General features: G+C 39.3%; 1 protein-coding gene across 4 annotated transcripts in view; it reads left to right on the forward strand.

Annotated features, from left to right (window-relative positions):
- Positions 1-21,870, forward strand: part of ADAM23 (ADAM metallopeptidase domain 23) — a 172,623-nt gene that overhangs the window by 37,477 nt on the left and 113,276 nt on the right. For all 4 annotated transcript variants that reach the window (XM_005574061.5, XM_005574060.5, XM_005574059.5 and 1 more), the window contains exon 3: positions 119-195. In XM_005574061.5, the coding sequence (XP_005574118.1) occupies positions 119-195 (77 nt within the window). The remainder of the gene's footprint in view (positions 1-118; positions 196-21,870) is intronic.

Raw genomic sequence — 21,870 nt, forward strand, 5'->3', positions numbered from 1 at the left:
TACATAAAGAAATGAACTGATACATAAAAGTTATTCCTCTTAAATATCATTCTTGATAATAATCTGTCTTAAAGACAGGAAAGTAAGTTAAGATTCTTCTGTCTTTTTGAATCCATAGGCTGTCCATCTGGCCCAGGCAAGCTTCCAGATTGAAGCCTTCGGCTCCAAATTCATTCTTGACCTCATACTGAACAAGTGAGTATTTAGACATAATCCTCTTAAGTAGCAGGTGCAATAAAGCTTTGTTTTTATAATATTGGTTTAGTCAAAATAATGTCTGTTGTTTAACAACTATTTTCTAGCAGATTATGTATTTTAGACACATAAAGTATAAAATTCTGAACGGTGAATTATGTTTTTTTTCTGAAATAAAAGACATTTAACATGTTAAGCATCTCAAACACAGCACTTACATATTACAATTCTAAATGGAAAAAATATTTGAAGTAATACCAGTTAATTAAATGTTAACTATAATCATCACTATATATAAGAAGCAATAATAAATGTACTGATTCAAGTATAATTTGACTACAGTCTAGAAATTTCTTCCATTTACTCTTTATAATACAATTCACATGACTTCTGTGGGAAGAACAGAGTAAGTGATGACTTGCAAATACCTATTTTGAGAAGATTCTTTGCTTTAGAATTTGCTCTAATATGGTTTCTTAGAAATTTTGGTCCTGATGAAAATTTACCCGATTGTCTCTGAGCATGTGTTTGTTGATATTTAAATGCTGTTTCCTAAGTTGGAATCAGTTGTACAGATGTCTTTGTACAAAGTGTGAACAAGAGCTGTTGACTTAACTAAGGCTCTTCAGCCTCAAATAGATCTAGCACTGAGCCTTTCTTTGGTGAAAGAGATTTTCTATATGGTTTTCTTGAGATACAGAAATTATAGTCAGTATTTTAAGCTTTTGTCAGTATTTTGATCAGGACTGCATCTTTGCAAGAAAAATACCTGTTAATGCTATCAAACACTATAATGTAAGTGACCACAACCAATATTTGAGAAATTGCAAAGGATCAAAAAGAACAACTATTAAATTTCTTGTATGCCAAATTCTGTGAGCTCTGCAGAAAAAAATGCAAAGTCAGCTTGGGTGTTACTTACTCAAGTGTTATTGCAGCTTTAAGTCAGAATGAATCAGCATAACTCAGAATTGCCTGTGAAAAGGTATTGCAGGTTTTCCTCTTTGGTTGAATTCCGTTTTACCATGCTGTGTCAGCGGTTTGCCTGCCTAAGAGACTTGTCTTGCCAAATCTTACACTATGTTGAGTGGCAAGATAGAGCTAATTTTAGTGTAAGTCCTCAATTCCTTTAACTCTTACTGCGGTGGAGACCATCATTTCAAACTGTAGCAAGAGGATCACAACCAACACTGTTGTGTGTTTTGAGCAATAAAATATCTCAGCCATAGCAGAGCCTCCTAGTCAATTAGCACATGGCAAAGAAAGGGTCATATGGGATGGCCAGGGTACTTAGAGGTCTGGAAATGTGCCAGAAGTTATCAGTAACACTTAGCATGCAAAGGAATCAAGTTGAGCACCTATTATGAGCAGTCTCTGACTTGAGGAATTTAGAGTCTACTTGGGTTGACTCTAAAGGTTGATAGACAGATACATAATTTTAGAAGAGTATGAAATATGCTGGAGGTTAAAATGGAATGTTATGGTAGCACCAAGGAGAGGCAGCTCTCAGGCTGGAGGAGTGTGAAAAGGCGTCTTGGGAAAGGTGATGCTTGAGCTAAATCTTGAAGTGTGTTCTAGGCAGGCATGTGAGATAGTATGTCTGAAGAGGCAAGGCCACGTTGGACTATGGCATGTTAGGGGAGCATGAGCCGTTTGTTGAGCTTCCTCATAAATGACAAGGTTGAGATGAGGGAGATGAGTTGGGAGAGGTAAGCCTAGGGACAGCTCAGCTCATGGAAGTTCTGGTATTTCACATGTAAGTGCTGGGCCATTATCCCCTAGACTGAAAAATCAAGTCAGGGGAATAAACAGAGGTCCTGTTCCCAGGAAGTGCTAAGAGGCATGGAGAGGGAATACTTTCAATAAATCTGCAGTTGATAAAAATTATTAGGATTGCTCCATATGGATAACAAGAGGATAGTTAAAGCTAACAGAGGTACCTTGATTGGTTGGTTGGATGGAGGGTGATGTCTAGCTAAAATGGGCAGTACCAGGGAACAAACAGGTTGAATGGTGAAGGGAAGAGAATGTGGCATCAGAAGAGACATGATTGATTTGAGGGGCTTTGGGACATACATGAGGCCATGTCTAGGAGGTAGCTGGATATAACCTCAGGGGAGAGATGAGAGCTAGAGATTGTAGACTTGGGAGGTATTTTTATATAAATGTTAATGACCAACATGGCTGTGAATGAGGTTACCCAGGGAGGGTGGGTAGAGCAGGAGAGAGAAGCTGAGAAGACAGGTAAGAGGAGGGGAGAAAGCTGAGAAGACAGATAAGAGGAGGGGAGAAGATAAGAACCCATGAAGGAGATTGAGAAGGAGTGATTGGAGAAATAGGACAATCAGGAGAATGATTAAACAGAGTTTCAAAATGGGAAGGTATGATTTACAGTGTCATCTGCAGTAGAGTGATCTACTGGCACATGCTGTAGAATAATCTAATGAGGTAAGAGGCAAAATTTGCTCTTTGGATTTGCCATTTGAGCAGTCACCAGTGGTCAGAAAGCAGCAGTTTCAGTGAAGCTCTGAGGTGGAGGGAATGAGAGGGGACAGAAACCAGGTTACAGTAGGCTGGGAGTTAATGAGAGGAGACGATGTGGAGGCAGCAAATATCCATTGAGGAGGTTTGGATGAGAAGAAAAGAGAGCAGAAGACACTGGGGTCAAGGCAGGGCTTTTTAGTGATGACAGAGCAAGTTAACAGAGCAAGTTGGTAGACTGAGAGATGGAACTGATAAGAGTGGGAGGTTGAAGATGCAGAAAGGAGAGAGGAGTTAATCTATAGGGCAACAGCTGGTTAGAGACTGAAGGGAATTAGATCAAAGCACAAGGGCAGAACTTAGTTTTGAACCAGGAAAGACAGGTTGTCCTGCACTGGTATGAAGCTGTAGGGTGTGTGCAGGTGGAGACTGACTTGCAGATGAGGGGATGGAGTTGAAGAAACACATTTCTGAAGTTTTTTACTGTAGGGATTGGGATGGAGAGGGAGGTTGGGTTGGGCCTTGAGGAAAATGACAAAATTGTTGGGACGAATGAGCGATGAAGCCCATCAAGGTCAAATTCAAGAATGTTTGAGCAACCTTCATTAGAAATCATGTGCTGTGTGTTAGTCTTTGTGTATTTCTTTCTGGTGGTGTGTTTTACATTTTATTTTTATTATTTTTAAAAATCGGAGTGGTTTTTCACTGCGGAGTGTGAATGAAGGAGGCAGACTGTAGTGTGGACCCAGGGCTCAGTCTCTGTGGTAGCACAGAAGAACAACAGTAGAGGCAAAGCTCTTTGAATACTCATGAATAACTTGGGTAGTTAAGTATCAGGATCCAGTCTGGGTTAGAAGGGAGATGAGGTCAAGAGGAGGCTATGAACTGGGGACAGATGGAGGTCTCTGAAGGGAAAACTAGCTGCAGTGAGAGAGAGGCCGTGAGAGCTGCACTTGTGTGCTGTATGGTTTGGCTGTGTCCCTACCCAAATCTTATTTTGAATTGTAGCTTTCATGATCCCCATGTGTCATGGGAGGGTCCCGGTGGGAGGTAACTGAATCATGGGGACAGGTTTTTCCCCTGCTGTTCTTGTGATAGTGAATAAAGTCTCACAAGATCTGATGGTTTTATAAAGGACAGTTACCCTGCACATGCTCTCTTGCCTGCTGCCATGTAAGACATGACTTTGCTCCTCCTTCACCTTCCACCATAATTGTTAGGCATCCCCATCCATGTGGAACTATGAATCCATTAAAGCTTTTTTTCTTTATAAATTACCTAGTCTCAGGTATGTCTTTATGAGAGACATGAGAATGGACTAATGTAATACATCCCTCATGCTGTCCTGAGCTTTCTGAGTGCAACCTGAGTGTGCAAGGCTGACATGATGAACTGGAGACGAGGGAACTGTATTAGAACATGAGATGCATTGCTGGGGGTGGGCTCTAGTTTAGATGACTTCTGTCTGGGATTAACCAAAAAGTCTGATATGTATTAGAATAAAGGCAGAGAGTCAAGAGAATGTTTAAGTCTGTAATAGAGGACCCAAAAGAGCTTCTGAGGAAAGAGGGACCTCATTTCCACTATAGGATGATCATTGCTATATTACAGGCAAAGGTGTTAAGTTATCAGAGGAGGGAAAGGTGTCTGGTAAGTATGTGGGCTCAGGGTGTGGAGGTGTGAGCACATAAAGATGTTACCATAAGTTAATCCAGGTGGTGACCATAGAATCTGCAGGGTTAGTGACCTCATCAGGCCCAGAAGCTCAGCTTGTGAGGACTAACCCGACAGGAGTTCCTGAGAGGAGAGCCTGGTTTGCATCTGGCTTGCAGAGGCATCTTATGGCAGTGCTGTGTTTTATTTTTGTTTTTGTTTTTGTTTTTGTTTTTTTTGAGACAGAGTCTGGCTCTATCGCCCAGGCTGGAGTGCAGTGGTGCAATCTCGGCTCACTGCAAGCTCCGCCTCCCGGGTTCATGCCATTCTCCTGCCTCAGCCTCCTGAGCAGCTGGGACTACAGGCGCCTGCCACCACGGCTGGCTAGGGTTTTGTATTTTTAGTAGTGACAGGCTTTTACCATGTTAGCCAGGATGGTCTCGATCTCCTGACCTCATGATCCACCTGCCTTGGCCTCCCAAAGTGCTGGGATAGCAGGGGTGAGCCACCACGCCTGGCCCCAGTGCTGTGTGTTTTATTCATTTGTTCAGCAAATGTTGAGTGAGCATCTGCTATGTGCCTCTGGCTATTGTAGGTGCTGATATTGCTGAGAATAAGATAGACAAGACTTGTGCCTTCCCTTTTAGAGCTTCATTCCAGAGGAGGAGGCAGACAGTGGACCACCACATAAAGACATATGGGATGGAGAGGGACTGAAGGTGTGGTGTCCAGCATGATTTAGATGGTCAGAAGAAGCAAGAAGGCCTGTCCGAGGAGGGAACCTGAGCTGAGCCCTGGTTGTCAAAGAGGAGCCACCACACGTTGCTGGAAGGCTGAGGGTTCTGCACAGCTGGGACAGCAAGACAGCCAGAGCTGAGGAAGATGTGTGATGTTCAAGAAGGGCAGAGGACATTATGACCAGAGTGCAGTGCAGGGCAGGGGATAGTGGGAGAACGAGGAGACGGGATCAGAGAGGAAGCAGCTCTGTAGCCAAGCGATGAAGGACTGTGGTCCATGGTGAGGAGTGTGGGTGAAAAGCCATTGGATGGCAGTAAGCGTGGAAGAGACATTGTCAGATTTCTATTTTATTTAGCCCCAGAGGTCCTAGTTACGGCCTTAGAGGTCCTTTAATTACACTCCTCTCAGGGTGCTCCTCTTTAAAATTTTTGTTTAGTGTTTCCTCTAAAACAGCCGTTATTCCAAGTTACAGAAGGTTTTGAAAAGATCACTAGGGTAACGTTCTTGTCTTCTTTCTTTTTTTTTTTTTTAATGTCAAACAAGCATTTTAGGTATTTTTAATTTTGATTTTTACTATCCACTTTATTGAGGTATGATTGATACTAGATCAACAATTCTTGATCCTGGGAAATCTCAGAAGGTCTGAGGATTGATTGTCTCTTCTCTGTGTGTGATTAGAATTATGCCAAAGCCTATATTACCCATCTATTTGCTGGTGTTTTCAGCAAATGTTTACTGAGAATAACCGTGATCAGAGCGGCATACTGGTTGAAAGCATGGGTAACTCTTTGATCTTGGGCAAGCTTCTTAACTTCTTCCTTTTCTTCATTTTTTCCTCTTCCACCTATTCCTCCTCTACTTCCTCTTCCTCCTCTTCCTCCTCCTCCTTCTCTTCCTCCTCTTCCTCTTTTTCCTCCTCCCCCTCCTCTTCTACCACCTCCACCATGACCACCACCACCTATCACAAAACTCATTTTTCTAAAGTTTACCATTCAGTGTTTTAAAATTGTATTCACAGAGTTTTGCAGTTATCACCACAAACTAATTCTAGAACATTTTCATCACCCCCAAGAAACCCTGTACCCATTAGCAGCCACTCCCCATTCCCTTCTCCCTTAAGCCCCTGGTGACCACTAACCTACATTCTGTCTCCATGTATTCGCCTATTCTGGACGTTTCATACAATGTGTACCCTTTTGTGACTGGCCTCTTTTACTTAGCATAATGTTTCGAGGTTCATCCATGTTGTAGCTGAGTAATATACCATCGTATGGATATATTCTAAGCTTCTTAAGCTTTAGTTTCCTTCTGAAGCTGTAGGTTTTTGCAAGGATTAGATGAGATAACATGTGGTGCTTACACATGTTCGTTAACAAGGAATTTTATTACCTCAGTGAGGCAGTCACTGCGCTGAGATGTTGGGGGATTCTGCATTGAGGAGAAGAGTCATTGATCTCATGGAGCTTATGATCTGGTGAGAGCAGCTCAGGTCGTAAGAAATGCTGCTCGTCTTCCCTTTGGCTTCAGTCAGTCTTTTTCTGACTTTAGTAAGTGAGAAGGGAGGGGTGCACTATGTAATCTTTCTCTCTTCAAAGTGGGCTGAAGAAAAAAAAAGGAAACAATTTGGCAGGCCCTGGGTTGATACGTGCTTGAGGTAGTGGGCACTGGGGATTCAGATAACATATACTTCCATTGAGTTGAAAGCGTGCTTGCGAGACACTTGGTACTTGTCCAGTTTTCCCAGAGCTGCTCACCAGACATCCATTAGAGAACGTGATGTGACTTGCAGGCTGTTGCATATATGTGGATATTTAAGTTTCCAGGCCATCTGACTGGTCTGAGGTGAACACCCAGGCCCTCAGCATGCTGTCCTGTTTGTTGTGCAGTGAAATCCCTGTGCTGCTTTTGGCCCCTGCCCAATACAGAGAGGAAAGAATTCTTAGGATGCATCAAGGGTAATGCCTTCTTGGTTAAAAAGGCAGCATTATGTTCCTTCTTAATAGAACACTACTCCAGCGAGAGAGTGTGGGGATGTGACACGTCTTTGTACGTTCATCTTGAATGATGCCCAAGGAGAACTCTGGGTGAAATCGATGTAAGACATCCACATTGGGTGACTGACTCCCAAAACTGAGGAGTAGACCCAAAACTTGGAGAGTAAGGTAGTTTTGAATTTAGGAAAAAAATCTTTGTTCTGATTTTCTGGGAATCAGAGGTGTTTGATTTAAGATGAATATCTAGAAAATGCTAATTTAAAGAAATACATGCATGCAGTAATTTGCTTGTTAAAAGCAGTTCACGCTGCGCTTTGGAAAGAAGCAGACAGCCACACTGATGTAGTTTCAGTTAGCTTAAATACAGAGCCCAACCTTCTTGCTGACTGGCATGGTTAATTCATTCTTCATTCAGTCAACAAACATTTATTGAGCTTCTCATTTGCGTAAGACACTGTGCTGAGCAACATGGGGGAATTCAGAGCCGTGTAAAAGAATTTCTCCTCTTCAAGAGCCTGTGGTAGAGAAATGAGATTACAGTGTATACGAACAGTGTTAACACATGATAGGAAGTGACTTGAGAGACTTGGTGATGAGGGGAGGCTTTCTGGGGAAGGTGGGATTACCTGGGAGTCCTACGGGATGCTGCCTTGGTTTTGGGTCCCCTGGTAGCAGACCCTGAGGCAAGGAGGAGGGAGCTAGGAAAGGGTGAGTTCTCAAGCTGTTTACTCCTCTGGGCAGCTGGGATTCTCACTGAGAGCTCTGGGAGTCTGTGGGCTCATGCCAGCCTAGAGGCAGGGAGCTGGAGTTTTGTCCACCAACTGTCAGGCTGTTCTGAGGTCTGATTCTCGGGGCAGTAACTGTTTACAACCTCCTCCTGGGTAGAATACAAAGCCTTCCAGTCCAGGGTCTCAGGCACTTCCAGTCAGCTGCCTTCAGTGTGTGGGAGTGAATGCCAAGGGCATAGTGGCAGGGCCCAGCGGAGCCCACAGCAGGTGCTTTAGACTTTGAAAGGCGTGGGAGGGAGAAAGATGCAGGCTCCACAGGAAGTGGCAGGCAGAGGTGTGGGAGCCCAAAAGCACCAAACTCCTGGTGTGAGTCAGGACTGATGAGGCCCCCTTTCTTAAAGAACTTGAATTACCAAGCTGGGAACAAAAGGCAAACTGCCTGTTGGGAGTCCCTGGATCCTAAGGGAGATACTTAGCTATGTTTGGCTAAATGTTTTTTTTTCAGCTCTGTGGATTTGGAGATTGAACTTAAATATGGTTGTAAGAAGGAACATATGGAGAAGAAACAGGCCTCCTGCCTCATTTTTCCCTTGTGGTCGAGTGAGACCAGGACAGGAGTCAGGAGTGTGGCTGGGGACAGCTTGAGGCAGCTTGACCCATACCAGCCTGAGCTGTGGTGTCGCTGTCTTACGTCTTGGTTTCTGAGTTTTCGTGACTCCTGAATCCAGACTGGCAGGCCCTGTGTGTCACTGCTGGCCTTTTTCTCTCCGACTAGCAGCCCATCGTGCTCACTGCTGACATTTCTCTTACATATCTGAGAGAGGGACAGGGAAGGCACCGGCCCTAGGAATTTGGAGTCAAGACTTCCAATCTCAGCTCTGCTGCAGAGAGCTGGTCACACACTCTGGGCCTTAGTCCGAAGGAATTAGGGGAGATGATGTGAACATTGCTTTCCGTTTCAGGAGTCTCGGGGTTTTGATGATGTTAACTCGAAGGTTAAGTGCTTTACTTCCCAGTTTCAAGAGATCTGCCGAAGGAAGGCTTTCTATTATGGTGATAGACACTGTGCCAAGATCTTTACCTGTAGTCTTCTATTTAAGTTCCTTTGATAACCCTGCAAGGAAGATGTGATTATCCCCATTTTACTGCTGAGTAACATGCGGCCTGGTGAGATTCAGTCACATGCAGGCACTCCAGCATGGGCTGCCTGCTTGGAGTCTCCTTCACCATGGCTGCTATGGTCACAGTACTGGACTACCAGTTTGCAAGTGAGCTGAACCTAATTCTAATGATTGCATATCTGGTCACATTAAGTGAGAAAAAGAGTGGAACTATTTTGTTCAATTTGTAACCATATAAGGACAACACAGAAGGTCCCACATAGGATTGAAAATAATGCTGTTTGTTGAGTAGAACCATCTGTTATGCTCTGAATTGTGTGTCTCCCCCTCCCCATTCATACGCTGAAGTTCTAACCCCTAGTACCTAAGAATGTAACTGTATTTGGAATAAAGTCTTTAAAAAGGTAATTAAGTTAAAATGAAATCTTTTGGGTGGTCCTTAATTGAATATGACTATTGTCATGAAAAGAGAAGGTTTGGACACAGACACTAGTGTGTTGGAGGAAAAACCATGTGAAGACACAGTGAGATGGACGGCGGCTGTCTGCAAGCCAAGGAGGGAGCCCTGAGAATGAAACCAGCCCTGCTGACACCTTGATCTTGGACTTCCAGCCTTCTGAACTGTGAGGAAATACATTTCTGTTGGTTAAGCTACCAGTCTGTGGTACTTTGTGGCATCCTTAGCAAACTAATACACCATCCTAATTCACTTATTGCTTACATATTGCAGTGAGACATTCAGTATTAAGTGCTGCTTGTTAATGCGTAAAACTTTGTCCCTTATACTATGATTTTCAAGTGCTGTTTTGAGAGATTGTGGTTTCTTTTGCATTTAGGTACTTTAGGAAGATTGGAACTGTTTTGGTAGTTTTGAAAAACTATGTGATGATAAAGAATCTTAAGAGGCAGGGATTCCCAAAGTTGCTGTAAATATTGATTGCCACTGTGCTGTGTGCAATATGATGTAGTTGAATATTGCATTTTATATGTTCTAGAGGCCCGATAGTATTCTAAGCTTTCTAGCAGTGGTAGGAATGAGTTGCTATGGATTTTTCTTTCCTGAAGCCATCCTTTCCTGTCTAGTTCTAAACATTTTAATTCTAGAGTGTCAGGTAACTCTTTTTGTTGCCATATTTTCTCTGATCAGGGTGATCAGATGTTTCTGGTCTGAGTCAGCCTGTATTGAATGCCTTGGGTATTACTTGCTTTTGATGACTCATCTTTATGCTGGTAGATCAGGTCCTGAAAATCTTGAAAACATGTAAAATAAAAGAAATATCGTCTAAATTTTAGTAGATTCTGATTCTATTTATTTGGGTTGTCTATGCATCCTACTTTCAAAATGGTTTGAGAATGACTTGCACAATTAGACATAATAACAAGATTATTAAAAATAAAGTCACAACCAAACCATTGATACTTATATACTGATTCTTGATTTTCATAGATGAACAAAATCTAGCATAACTCTTGAGTGGTGAAATTCAATGGATGTTTGCCCTCTGCCTGCCCTGCTTGCCTATTGACAATAATCATTGTGAGTGACTGGCACCCAGGGAAATTAAGCACCAGGCTAGAGAAATGAGGAGGGCCACAGGAACCAGGTTTAGATTTTCTAGGTTCTGGGAGATGAGGAAACTGGGATTGTCCAGAAAAGAGGACCCTGTGGCTACAGTCTTTAGCAGGAGAATAAAAAGTATGGCAACTAAGAATTTCTGGCAAAATCAAAAGAATTTAATTGTTGATGGGATCATATTACACTGTTTATCTTATCTAGGATATAAAAGACACCTCTAGTGAGTCAGGAGACTATTTCTTGACTGGTGGATAAAAGGAGACCCTTTGTGGGTATCCACCCCAATGCAGAATGTGGGCAAATAAAACCTGAACTTGACTCATTTTTCAAGCACTTCTTGGACTTTCAAAGACAAAGACAAATAATGTATAAAAATTCCAGCAGAAGTTAATTGTGACAAAAAATTGAAAAGCACAGAGAATTAGATGTGACCAAGCATCTGAGATAAGTTTATTGCAGTAGTTACTGAATTTAGATCTTACTTTTCTGGCAGTTGGGTTGTGTAATTTTCATTATCTGATTCAAGAATTTTATCTGTCTAGAGATATGTGTCCTTGTCAAAGAGGAATTTATCCCTAATGCCTGATGTAGTAGGACATTCAGTAGAATAATGGTTAATGTGTGCACCCATGGTTTTGCAAATGACTAGAAGTGTTTCTTAAATGGATTTCTCATATTGACTCTCTGTATTAGCCAAGTGCATGAAGTTCTTTCTAACCTCTGAGTTGATTGATAGATTTCCATTGACAGAAGCCGTTGATGAATGATTCCAAGCACTTTTATTTCAAAAATGTTTATGAGTGCCTGCTAAGTGCCAGGCACTGTCAAAGTTAACCTAGAAAAGTCCTTCCCTCATGAAGCTTATAGAACAGAGGAGGAAAGACAAATCTGTAGGCATTTAATGATAATCTGAGAAGTACTGTGATGGGGAAAATACAGGATGTTTTTATCCCACATAGGAGGGGTACCTAACCCAGATTAGAGGTGGAAATGGATAGCGAGCTAAACGTTTATGGAGCTAAATGTCTAAACTCAGGTCTAAAGTATGGTTAAGAGGTAGTCAGAAAAGGTTTGAAGGGAAAGAGAATGTGGAGGCCTGAAGGTAAGCAAGAAACTTGGGACATGAAGTGAGAGAAAATGGAGACTTTGAGAGGTGAACAGAACCACACAGCTAGTAAGTAAGAGAGCCAAGATCAGACCTAGGAATGCCCATTGTCAAAACCTTGGAAAGTCGATACATTATCTAATTCGTTTGTACTGCTATAACAAAATGCCATGGACTGGGCAATATATAAACAATAGAAATTTACTTCTGATGGTTCTGGAGGCTGGGAAATCCAAGACCAAGGCTTGATATCTGGTGAAGGATCTCTGCTTGCAAGATTGTGCCTTGTTGCTGTGTCCTCACATGGCAGAAGAGCCATATGGAAGGGCCAGGCAATTCTCCAAAGGCTTTTTTGTAAGGGCATTAATCTCATTGATGATCTGATTAATATCATTAATCTCATTGATAATGCAGAGCCTTCATGGCCTGATCACCCTGCAAAGACCCCACCTCTTCATAGGTGGAGTTTTAAGTTTCCACATGAATTTTGGAGGGACCTATACATTCAAACCATAGCAGACATTTTTCAGTGATAAAGAAGTCTGACTGAAAATGTGTTTGAAAAGCTCTACAAAGGTGAACCTTAGAGAAATAAAAAACTTTATATCATTTTTGTCTTAACCTTGCTTTATTTTGAATACTACTACATATTGTATTTTAATATTAAATATTTTGAATACTAAATATTTAATATTATTAAATATTAAATATTTTGAATACTACTAAATACAAAATAAAGTACAAAATACTACTTTATTTTGAATTCATTGCCTAAATCCAGCCCCAAACAATAACTTATTAAATTTTCCTCTTGATTCTCTGTAGATTTATATAAAGTAAGGGCTTGACATCACATGAAATGGCTCGTTAAGACTCTTGATGATCATCTGTTGCCAATGAGAATTGTGTTATTTAGAACCATTTTTTGGATGATTCATACACTAGAATCGCATCATCTAGAGTCATTTCTCCTAATCTTTTAAAATTAATTGTAAATTAGAATCCCCAAATAAGAATCCTGACTATGGTTTATTATGGGCTGTTTGTAAAAGTACTCTCTTTAACATATTCGTTCTAATTCTTCTTCCTTGATGATATCCATGAGCCTTAATATAATATTTAGGTTGTGTTTAAAAACAAAATAATCTATAATGGCTTTTTATTTATTTATTTTTTTGAGACGGAGTTTCGCTCTTGTCACCCAGGCTGCAGTGCAATGGCGTGATCTCGGCTCACTGCAACCTCCACCTCCCAGGTTCAAGCAATTCTCTGGCCTCAGCCTCCCAGGTAGCTGGGATTACAGGCACCTACCACCATGCCCAGCTAATTTTTGTATTTTTAGTAGAGATGGGGTTTCACCATGTTGGCCAGGCTGTTCTTGAACTCCTGACCTCAGGTGATCCACCTGCCTTGGCCTCCCAAGTGCTGGGATTACAGGTGTGAGCCACCATGCCTAGCCTTTGTTGGCTTTTTAAATGAAGCAATTTCTACAAAAAGTTTTAAGTCCTTTAATATAATTACAAATATATATGTCCATTTTACAGGAATATCTTTCAAATAAGAAGGTGGAAATCTCTAACACATTGTAAAGTGCACATTTCATTTCTTCCTCCTTTATTTTTTGCCCAAGTGAATTCACACATCCAATAAATCAGACTAAACTACGTATGACCAGAAGGATCTCACAGCATAAGAATAGATATATCTCTTGTAAATCCCTAGGATTTCTTGTTTTTCTTAAATGTCCCCCTCTCAACTTTATTGAGGTATAATGGACAAATAAAAATTATGCATATTTAAGGTATACAAGGTGATGTTTTAATTTTTGTATACATTGTGAAATGATCACCACACTCAAGCTAATTAACATATCCATCACCTCACGTAGTTATCTTTTTTCTCTTTTTGTGCTGAGAATATGTAAGATCTCCCTTTGCAAATTTCAGTTATACAATACAGTGTAATTAATTATAGTCACCATACTGTATACTACATCCCCAGAACTTACTCATCCTGCATAATGGAAACTGAAACCCTTTGACCTACCAAGAAATTCTTAGAAACGTACTAGTGTCTGAGACTCTTCCTTATTACTGTTCTTATTTATTCATTAAGAACTGAGCTAATACTTGACCCTAAGAAAATGTTTGCTCTTTAGAGCTGTTCAGTGGTAAAGGGTTTCTTTATATGATTGCTAGCATTTGCCCTCCCTGCACACTGTGCTAGCTCATAGGAAAAAAGAATAAGATGCGGTTCGTTTAAGGAGCCCATAATTTAGGGTGGGATCAGGGAAAACTACACAGAGGAGGAGATGGTTGAGCTGTTTTGAAGGATGAGTAATTTGAGGGTGAGTAGTTCAGTACTTTTGGGTGTGATGAAGGACAATAACTTTTTGAGCATCCATTTATTTTAGCTGGCCCTTCAATGGTTGATATCGAATGTTTACTGGATAAATAGAAGTGATGGATTGTTGATACAACTTAGCTATTTTACATCTTTTTTTCTCACTAATATCTCAACCTGACACAGCTTTAACAGCCAGAAGTTTTGTAAGTTGCAAAAATGAATACTACTGATATTTTAGCTGAGGTTAAAAATGTACATGTGATCTTACTCCTTTGAGAGGTTAAGTTAATTCTGTTGCTGTGAAACCACTAATGTTCTCATGTCTGAATGTAAACATCTAGTGACAACAGTGCTTTTAGAAGTAAATAATATGTCTGTCTTCATGCAGCTTTGAATTCCTGGGTTCTTTGTATGCGTTTGATTCAGTGAACTATGAAAAAATGAGCAAACTGCAAGACACCGTGAGGTATTTTCCATAAAAGCAGTTTGAGACAAAGTTTCCAGGTTGGTGGATTAAAGGAATCAAACTGTTCCTGCACCCAGCACTGTGAACAACACCTGTACTAAATTTTTCTTGTTTTGAGTCTATCTCTTCTCAAGATAATGCTGTTTGGAAGTGTTTTTATATTATTAAAAGATTGCATGACTTGTTTGAAAATTTATTTTTGCTGGTTATTTTTTATGCAGAAAATTCTTTCTTCTTATAAGGCCCAGAATATAAGGCTAACTTAATGCCTGATTGTGTTGATCAGACACTAATATCAGTGTAGAAGATCTCGTACTCGTTGTTGCATCAGATCTGTTGTCATGTAGCCACACCATATAGGAAGCAAAAGAAAACCAGTGTTTTTGTCTCTTTCTTTGAAGGCAACTTCCTGGTAAGTAATGATTTAATTGTATGACTCTCAAAGTACAAAAATAACACAGTTCCTTAGATGTTACTCCACATGTGTGTAGCATAGGCATTTCAGGTAGTTAGCCATGATAATGGATATTACGTTCATGACAAATGGGTGCTCAAAAGTAACTTTTAGGAGGGAAACAAAACCTTGTATATTAGTAAGATTTATCTCTATCTCAGCGGTGAATGATACAGGGTCTGTAATCAAAATGTTTTCATTAGTATAATTTGACTACTAGCTCTATAAGTAATATCTTTCACAGAGTAGCATGGATGCCCATTTCCTCTCCTTTCTGCACAATCCTGAGGGTTAGTCTTGCTCTTCCTCTGACCTTGGCATCAAGGGACCTCCAGGAACCTGAGAGTGTGTGTCTTTGAGCTGTATCTACTGCCATCTGCTCCCACCTGTGCAAGGGATCCCTGGTTAGCTGGGAGATACTTTCCTGCCAGCATTTTTATCCACTGTTGATGAATCACCCTCTCATCTGCCACCTCTGGTAGGGCTTTGAGTGTCACAACCTCATGCTTTTAATTATTTATTTTTTTAGTAGAAGATAATGGTTTTCTTACTGTTGAAGAAAGCATAGTTCAACTTCTTTTTTGAAAGTTGGGTTTCAGTGTTTTTCTGTGTTTAAAGTCAAAATATTAAAGAAGGCTAAGGGGTGAGCTACTCACTGTTTTTTTTTTTTTTTGGCTTGGTTAAGTGTGTAATGGTTGAATTGAGGGATTTATACAGGCTACTGAATTGAAAAGAGCTTTGATTGTGACACCTCAGTGAAAACGATTACATGTATATTTGTGTATTTGTTTTCTGTTTCCAAGAACAACTTGTAGCTTTTTTAAAAATGAGCTTCCTTTTTATCATTACCTGTTGGAGTTAGATAAATTTTTAAACATCCTGCAATATAACTCCCTAGGTGATTTTCGAATCTCTTCTTATCCCCGTTGAGAGCTCTTCTGGTGTATTCCTGAACACTTCCAGCCTCCGGTAGCTGATTCTTAAACTATGCCGACTGCTATCAAGTACTTTTTTCCCTGTCATTCTGTAATGTTTTATCCCCTGGTTTCGGTTTTTGCGCTTAAAAGCAACTCACTCATGGAGACTGAGCATTAGGCTACTTCATTCAGTTATCAGCACCTCCTGGAAATTGGTTCCTGACACTGCTGTTGTCCCAAAGATAACAGCCAAAGTTCTGTTCATATGTGTTTACCTAGAATACAAAGTAAGAATACAGATCATTTTCCAAGAAAAGAGTGGAAAGTTATAAAAAGAACTTTTCTAAGGCATGAAAAATACTATATTTTAAGCACATAAGAAGCTATTTATAGTTTCTTCCTGCCAGTGTCCAGTACTATTAAACAGTAGGAGATTTTTATAGTCTGAAAAAGGATACTTTGAGTCTATAAGAGCTTTCTGCAAGGTGATAGCAATCTCAGGTTTAATTCTGCCAGATTTTTGCTGTCTCAATATGTTTTACAAATGAATTGAAGTTAATATTGTCTATTAAGAGAGAAGTTAATACCTACCCATTATTAAATATAAAACCAATGTGTTAAATATAATTTAGTTTTATTTCTAAAATTTCATTGAAATGTAATAAAATATTTTACCATTCTGGTTAGAATTGAAATGCAGCAACACAAATATGTTTTTAGTATCTTCTTTACAGAAAAGATTAGGTTATTGTAAAAATCAAATTTGATGCCAAAAATTAATTTGTATCTGATTGCATTGGGAAGAATAATGTCAAAAATGCGCTAACTTCCTTTGCCTTGATTTGGGGAATGATGGTGGTGTATAAAAAATGATATAGAAACCATCAGTATGCAATACCACAATTTTGTGATTATTATTATTTCTTGTTATTCTTAACACATCTGTCATCCAAATCTAATTGAAAACTCTTTTTATGTGCACACAGCAGGCACTTGTGTATAAGGGCATGCTGTTTAAACTGGCTCTTTGGCCATAGTCTTTGTTCAAAACAGGTTACCTTTTGATAATTTTACCTAAATACACTTTATAATAACTGTAGTTATTTTCTCCTGTGTTACCTGTGAGCCAGCAGAAACTTTTCTTCTGTGTTTATGGATTTAAAAGAGTTTTTTGTTTGTTTTTTATTTTGTGATTATGACATGCAGCTTATTGCCTCTTTCATATGTAGTACAAATGTTGGCCAAAAATTGGTATTTTTCCATCGACTTTGAAGAACTGTAGAAAAGAAGTCGAACAAGTGTAAATCGTATGTTTTGGTGATTCTAAGTGATACTCTTTGGGTTTCCAATGAACTTCAGGTACAGAGGGCTATTGTTAATTGTCTTTCTCATTTATGCCATGTTATATCATTGATCTGAGCAAAGCCCCAATATTGTTTAATGTTTTCATTATCTTTATCTCTCTCCAGTCCCCATCTTATTTTTCCTGCCCATATCCTAATGAGGCAACCAACCTGATGTGTTTTACATGATCTTTTTATTATATGTGTTCTTAAAAATTATAGTTTGTGGACATGTAATTTTATTGAATAAAAATAGTGTTATGCTATAGATCTCTACTCAATACAATGTTTAAAGGTCTGTGTGTAAACCTGTGTATATTTTTATATCTAACTGTGGTAGAGTACCCTATATTATGTCTCTAACTGCTTCATCCCCCAGGGGAGATATGTAGATTTCCCGTGGCTCTTCACAACCACAAGCCCTAGTATAATGTATATGTATAAATCAGGATGGATAGAGCCTTTTTATACATATACATATACACTGGCTGTATAGGCCAATGGGCTCTATCCATCCTGATTTATACATGTACATTATAATAGGTTTTGTGGTTGTGTTGCTGGTTTATTGGGCCAGTGTATACTTAATTTGATGAAGTACTTCAGTGTCGTGCTCTAGAAGAGCTGCACTGATCTCCTCTTGAGAAAAGCATGATGTTCACTAGAATGTTCAAATTTCATATTTGCTTTTGGGATGAACTAAAGGACTTTTTTTTTTCCCCTAGGCATAGTTGCTCTCTGTATGTTGGAAAGCTAATTGCTTATTTTTACTGATTAATGATTTCACAAATGTAAGATTAAGCCTTATTAAGTGAAGCAGCATCTCCTTTAGTATAAATTAGTTCCCTTGGGACTGCATTAATTTGGTCAGGCCACGGTGATCCTTAGGGGAATGGAGTTTTGCTCTTCTCCAGCACTGTGTTGTCCAGTGTTGTCTGGTGGTAATTTGAAAAGTTAGCATAATTAAAAAGGAAGAGTGTATTTACAGGATTAGATCCATATTTATTTAAAGCTAAGTGTCATACCATGTACCAAAAGAGACCTTGGAACATGTGGAATAAGAGTACAGGTTTGAATGGATGATTTCTTATAGTGGACAAGAAGGTACTTGTCTGAAAGTTAAAGGAGAGGAGAAATGAAGTGAGAAAAGGGAGGGAAAAAGAAATACTTTGACTGTCAGCTCCTAAAAGTGGGCCTGACACAAGGTAGAGGGTCAGTCAATGTTTGTATAATGAGTGAATTAATAGTGTGGTATGGTAGATGTTTCAGATTTATAGCTAAATATTTTGACTTTCGTTTTGATTCCGCCACCAGAGGGAAATCGTGAGACCACTCTGAGCCTCAGTTTATGAAAATGTAAACTGAGATTGATGGAAAGGCTAAATGAGGTGCAGTATGTGAAGGGACTGGCATGTGTAATAGGCATTTAACGGGTGTTTCATTCCTTCGGCAAAGTATACCTTCTATTACATGACCAGTAATAATCAGTTTCTTCTGCAGATATTCTGTCATAAGTCACTTCTAGTTTTGGCCTTTTTGATGGCTGCTGTAAGGATTTGTGAACAGTCTCTTATTTCCTATTTTGCTATTCATAGAAGCATTTAATTGAAAATATAGTAAGGTTTTACTTAAAGGCCACTCAGAGTTATCATGGCTTCACTAACAGTTGTCTATGCTGCAACTATGTAAATTTTGACCTAATTTTTTCCCCATCACCTAAAACCTATAAAAGACTATTTTGAAAGGTCTTATATTGTAAAGCCTCATTTATACAGGCTTCTGGGAATGGATTTTTACACATTAAGTGGGTTTTCCAGGTAACTCAAATTTATTCCTTGATGTAACTTTTATATTTCCTTGGTATATCTTTGATATATTCCTTGATATATTCATGATCTGTTTCTTGATATAACTTTATATAACTTTGATATATCTTTAATACAACTTTTAAAAAAGGTGCCATTTAAAAATCCTCTATAATATGTTAAAATACATTTTTTCTTGGATAGAATATATTAAGATGTAATTTTACTTTTTTAATATGCAAAATTATTGTTTTGCCTGTTTAATCAGCAATATGATAGACTTTGTGACTGTTTTCTTGTTGTATAGGTTATCATCTTTTCCCCGAGTGAACCTGTTGTATCAGCCCAGCTCTTAACTAATTTGTTCCTTTTTAATGTGTTAGAGCCAGAATAAGAAATAACCAAAATTGGTAGCATTTTATGTAAGTCATGGGTTAGTAACCTTGAATAAAGACTTGAGGTCTTCTCTGGCCAAGTGTAAGAGATGCCCTGCCTTGAAAATAGTGCCTTTGAAGACTCAACTTTGTATCCTAGATGCTGGCCATGTTCCAGGTGCTTAAGAGTATCATGAATCTGAAATCTGGAAAACAAAGGGCTTTATTTCACTTTTTAGCAAAATAACTTTAGAAATGTAGCTATTAATTTGATACATACTTTGTAGAGTTACAGAGTTTGTACCAAATTCCACCATCTACAGGTGAAGACCCAGAAATTTAGTAGTGGACTCTTTTGTCCAGAGTCCCCTTGGGATATGTTGAACCCTAGAACCCAGGACTCTGGACTTTCAGCCCATAGCTCTTGTCATTCTCCTTTACTAATAGGGACAGTATTCCCTGTAGGGCTCTTATGTGTGTAAGCTATAGACTATGTGTGTAGAATTATTAAATGTACCCTCTGTACCTAAATATTTCAGAATATTTAAATAGTAAAGATTAAGTAGAAAGAAGAGTAACTATGTCAAAACGTTAATGAAGATTCTGGGACTGAGAATATGTTTTGAGGTCTTCAATACCAAATTTGATTGCTATAAGACTTCCTCTCCGGACTTTGGTAAGAGCCAAGTGACTTACAGGGGAAGAAGGGATATCAAACCTGTTAGCTATAGAATTTGCCAGGAGGTATGTATTTGCAAACTAAAGCTTCTAAAATCGTAGTTTAGATTTGGTTTTCACCTCCAGAATTATCAGCAAAAGGATAAAAATTTTAGCTCAAAGTTAACAGGGCCTAGAATCCAGGCAAAATAACACTAATAATCAACTTAATCACTAATAATCTACACATTTCCAGTGTGTGTTGTAGTATCCAAAGTGCCTTATATGAACTAACTCATTTAGTTCTCACAGCAACAGGGGAGATAGTTACTATTTGTATTAGTCTGTTCTAACATGACTATGAAGAAATTCCTGAAACTGAGTAAGGGTTTATGGAAAAAAGAGGTTTAACTGGCTCTTGGTTCTGCAGCCTCTACAGGAAGCATGGCTGGGGAGGCCTCAGGAAACTTACAGTCATAGCGAAAGGTGAGGGGAAGCAGGCATGTCTTACATGACCAGAGTAGGAGGAAGAGCGAGAAGGGGGACGTGCCACACACTTTTACACAACCAGATCTTGTGATAACTCACTCACTGTCATGAAAACAGCACTAAAGGGTAAATCCTCCCCCATGATCCAGTCACTCTCCACCAGGCCCCACCTTCAACATTGGGAATTACATGAGATTTGGGCAGGGACACAGACTGAAACCATATTACTGTTATTATCCCTGTTTGCAGATGATGAAACTGAGACATGGAAGAGTTAGATCCATGGAGGAGTTAGATCTTGAATGTTAAGTTTGCACATCTTGTCGATTTGATCTGCATTCTGGCTCTGGATCTCCACTTACTCTCTAAAGAGGCACCCCCATCTAGCTGCAAGTGCAAAGGATATCCACATTTTCACTGGGCTTTCTCCTCTTCTTTAGAGAGAGAGAGTGTGGGATTTTTGTGGGTGACACATATTTACATTAGTTCTTGGAAAGGTCCAGCCTTTTTTAGTTGTGTGTTGACACTTTATAGAATGGATCATCACATTAAGAAGGGTTAGATTTAAAGTCTCGAGTTCTCAGACAAGACAAAATAATTTATTTCCTGTTAAATTAACATATGCCTCATAGAGGCTACCAGGTTTCATGAAATTTCTTACCAAGATTCTGGACAAGCCTTTTGTTTTTTCCTCACCACGACAATTTCTGCAAACAAAAGGTGGTCTTTTTCTACATGATTATTCTTTGTCATATTTAAGCAACTTTTGCAGAGGAAAAGGCTTATGGGTGGGGATTCATTACCATGTGCTGACCCTGGACCCTGTAGGATGGTGGGAAAATAAAGTGGAAGCGAAGCAGAATAGGGATGCAAAAAGTAGTAACTTCAGCTGAAAAGTGAAATGTAGTGGGCTAAGCCTTTGCTCTCAAGGTTCACCAAGTGGCTGATGTTTTGCTAGGTAAAGGAAAACTTCAGTTTAGGAGTTTTTCTCTAGGCCTTCTCCACCTACTCACACTACAGGCTGTCATGGACCTTAACATTCCTAGGTTCCCACTCTTTGGCTTTTATTCTTTCAAGCATTTCGTCAATTATAGCTTGAAATCTATATTTGCATATCAAGGTAAACAGAGTACCTTCATTTGGATTTTATCTTCTAGATTGCAGATCTAGTCTGTTTATTTTTATGGGTGTTTGCTCTTTGAAGGATAAAGCCTGTAATGCTTTATCATCATTTGGATTTTTTTCTTAACTTCTCTGCTGTTAACAAAACAGTCTAATTCTTTAAGCAGGTGTGTAGTCATGTCCCTTAGTTTTGTCTAAGTAAAATGAGAAAAATCTTGTTTTCCAATCAATTATACTTGCATTTTGACATGAAACAGCAGGCATTTGTCAAAATTAATTGTTAGGTAAGCCTAGAAGTATAAGTGA

The sequence above is a fragment of the Macaca fascicularis genome, chromosome 12, assembly GCF_037993035.2.
Source record: "Macaca fascicularis isolate 582-1 chromosome 12, T2T-MFA8v1.1".
NCBI lineage: Eukaryota > Metazoa > Chordata > Mammalia > Primates > Cercopithecidae > Macaca > Macaca fascicularis.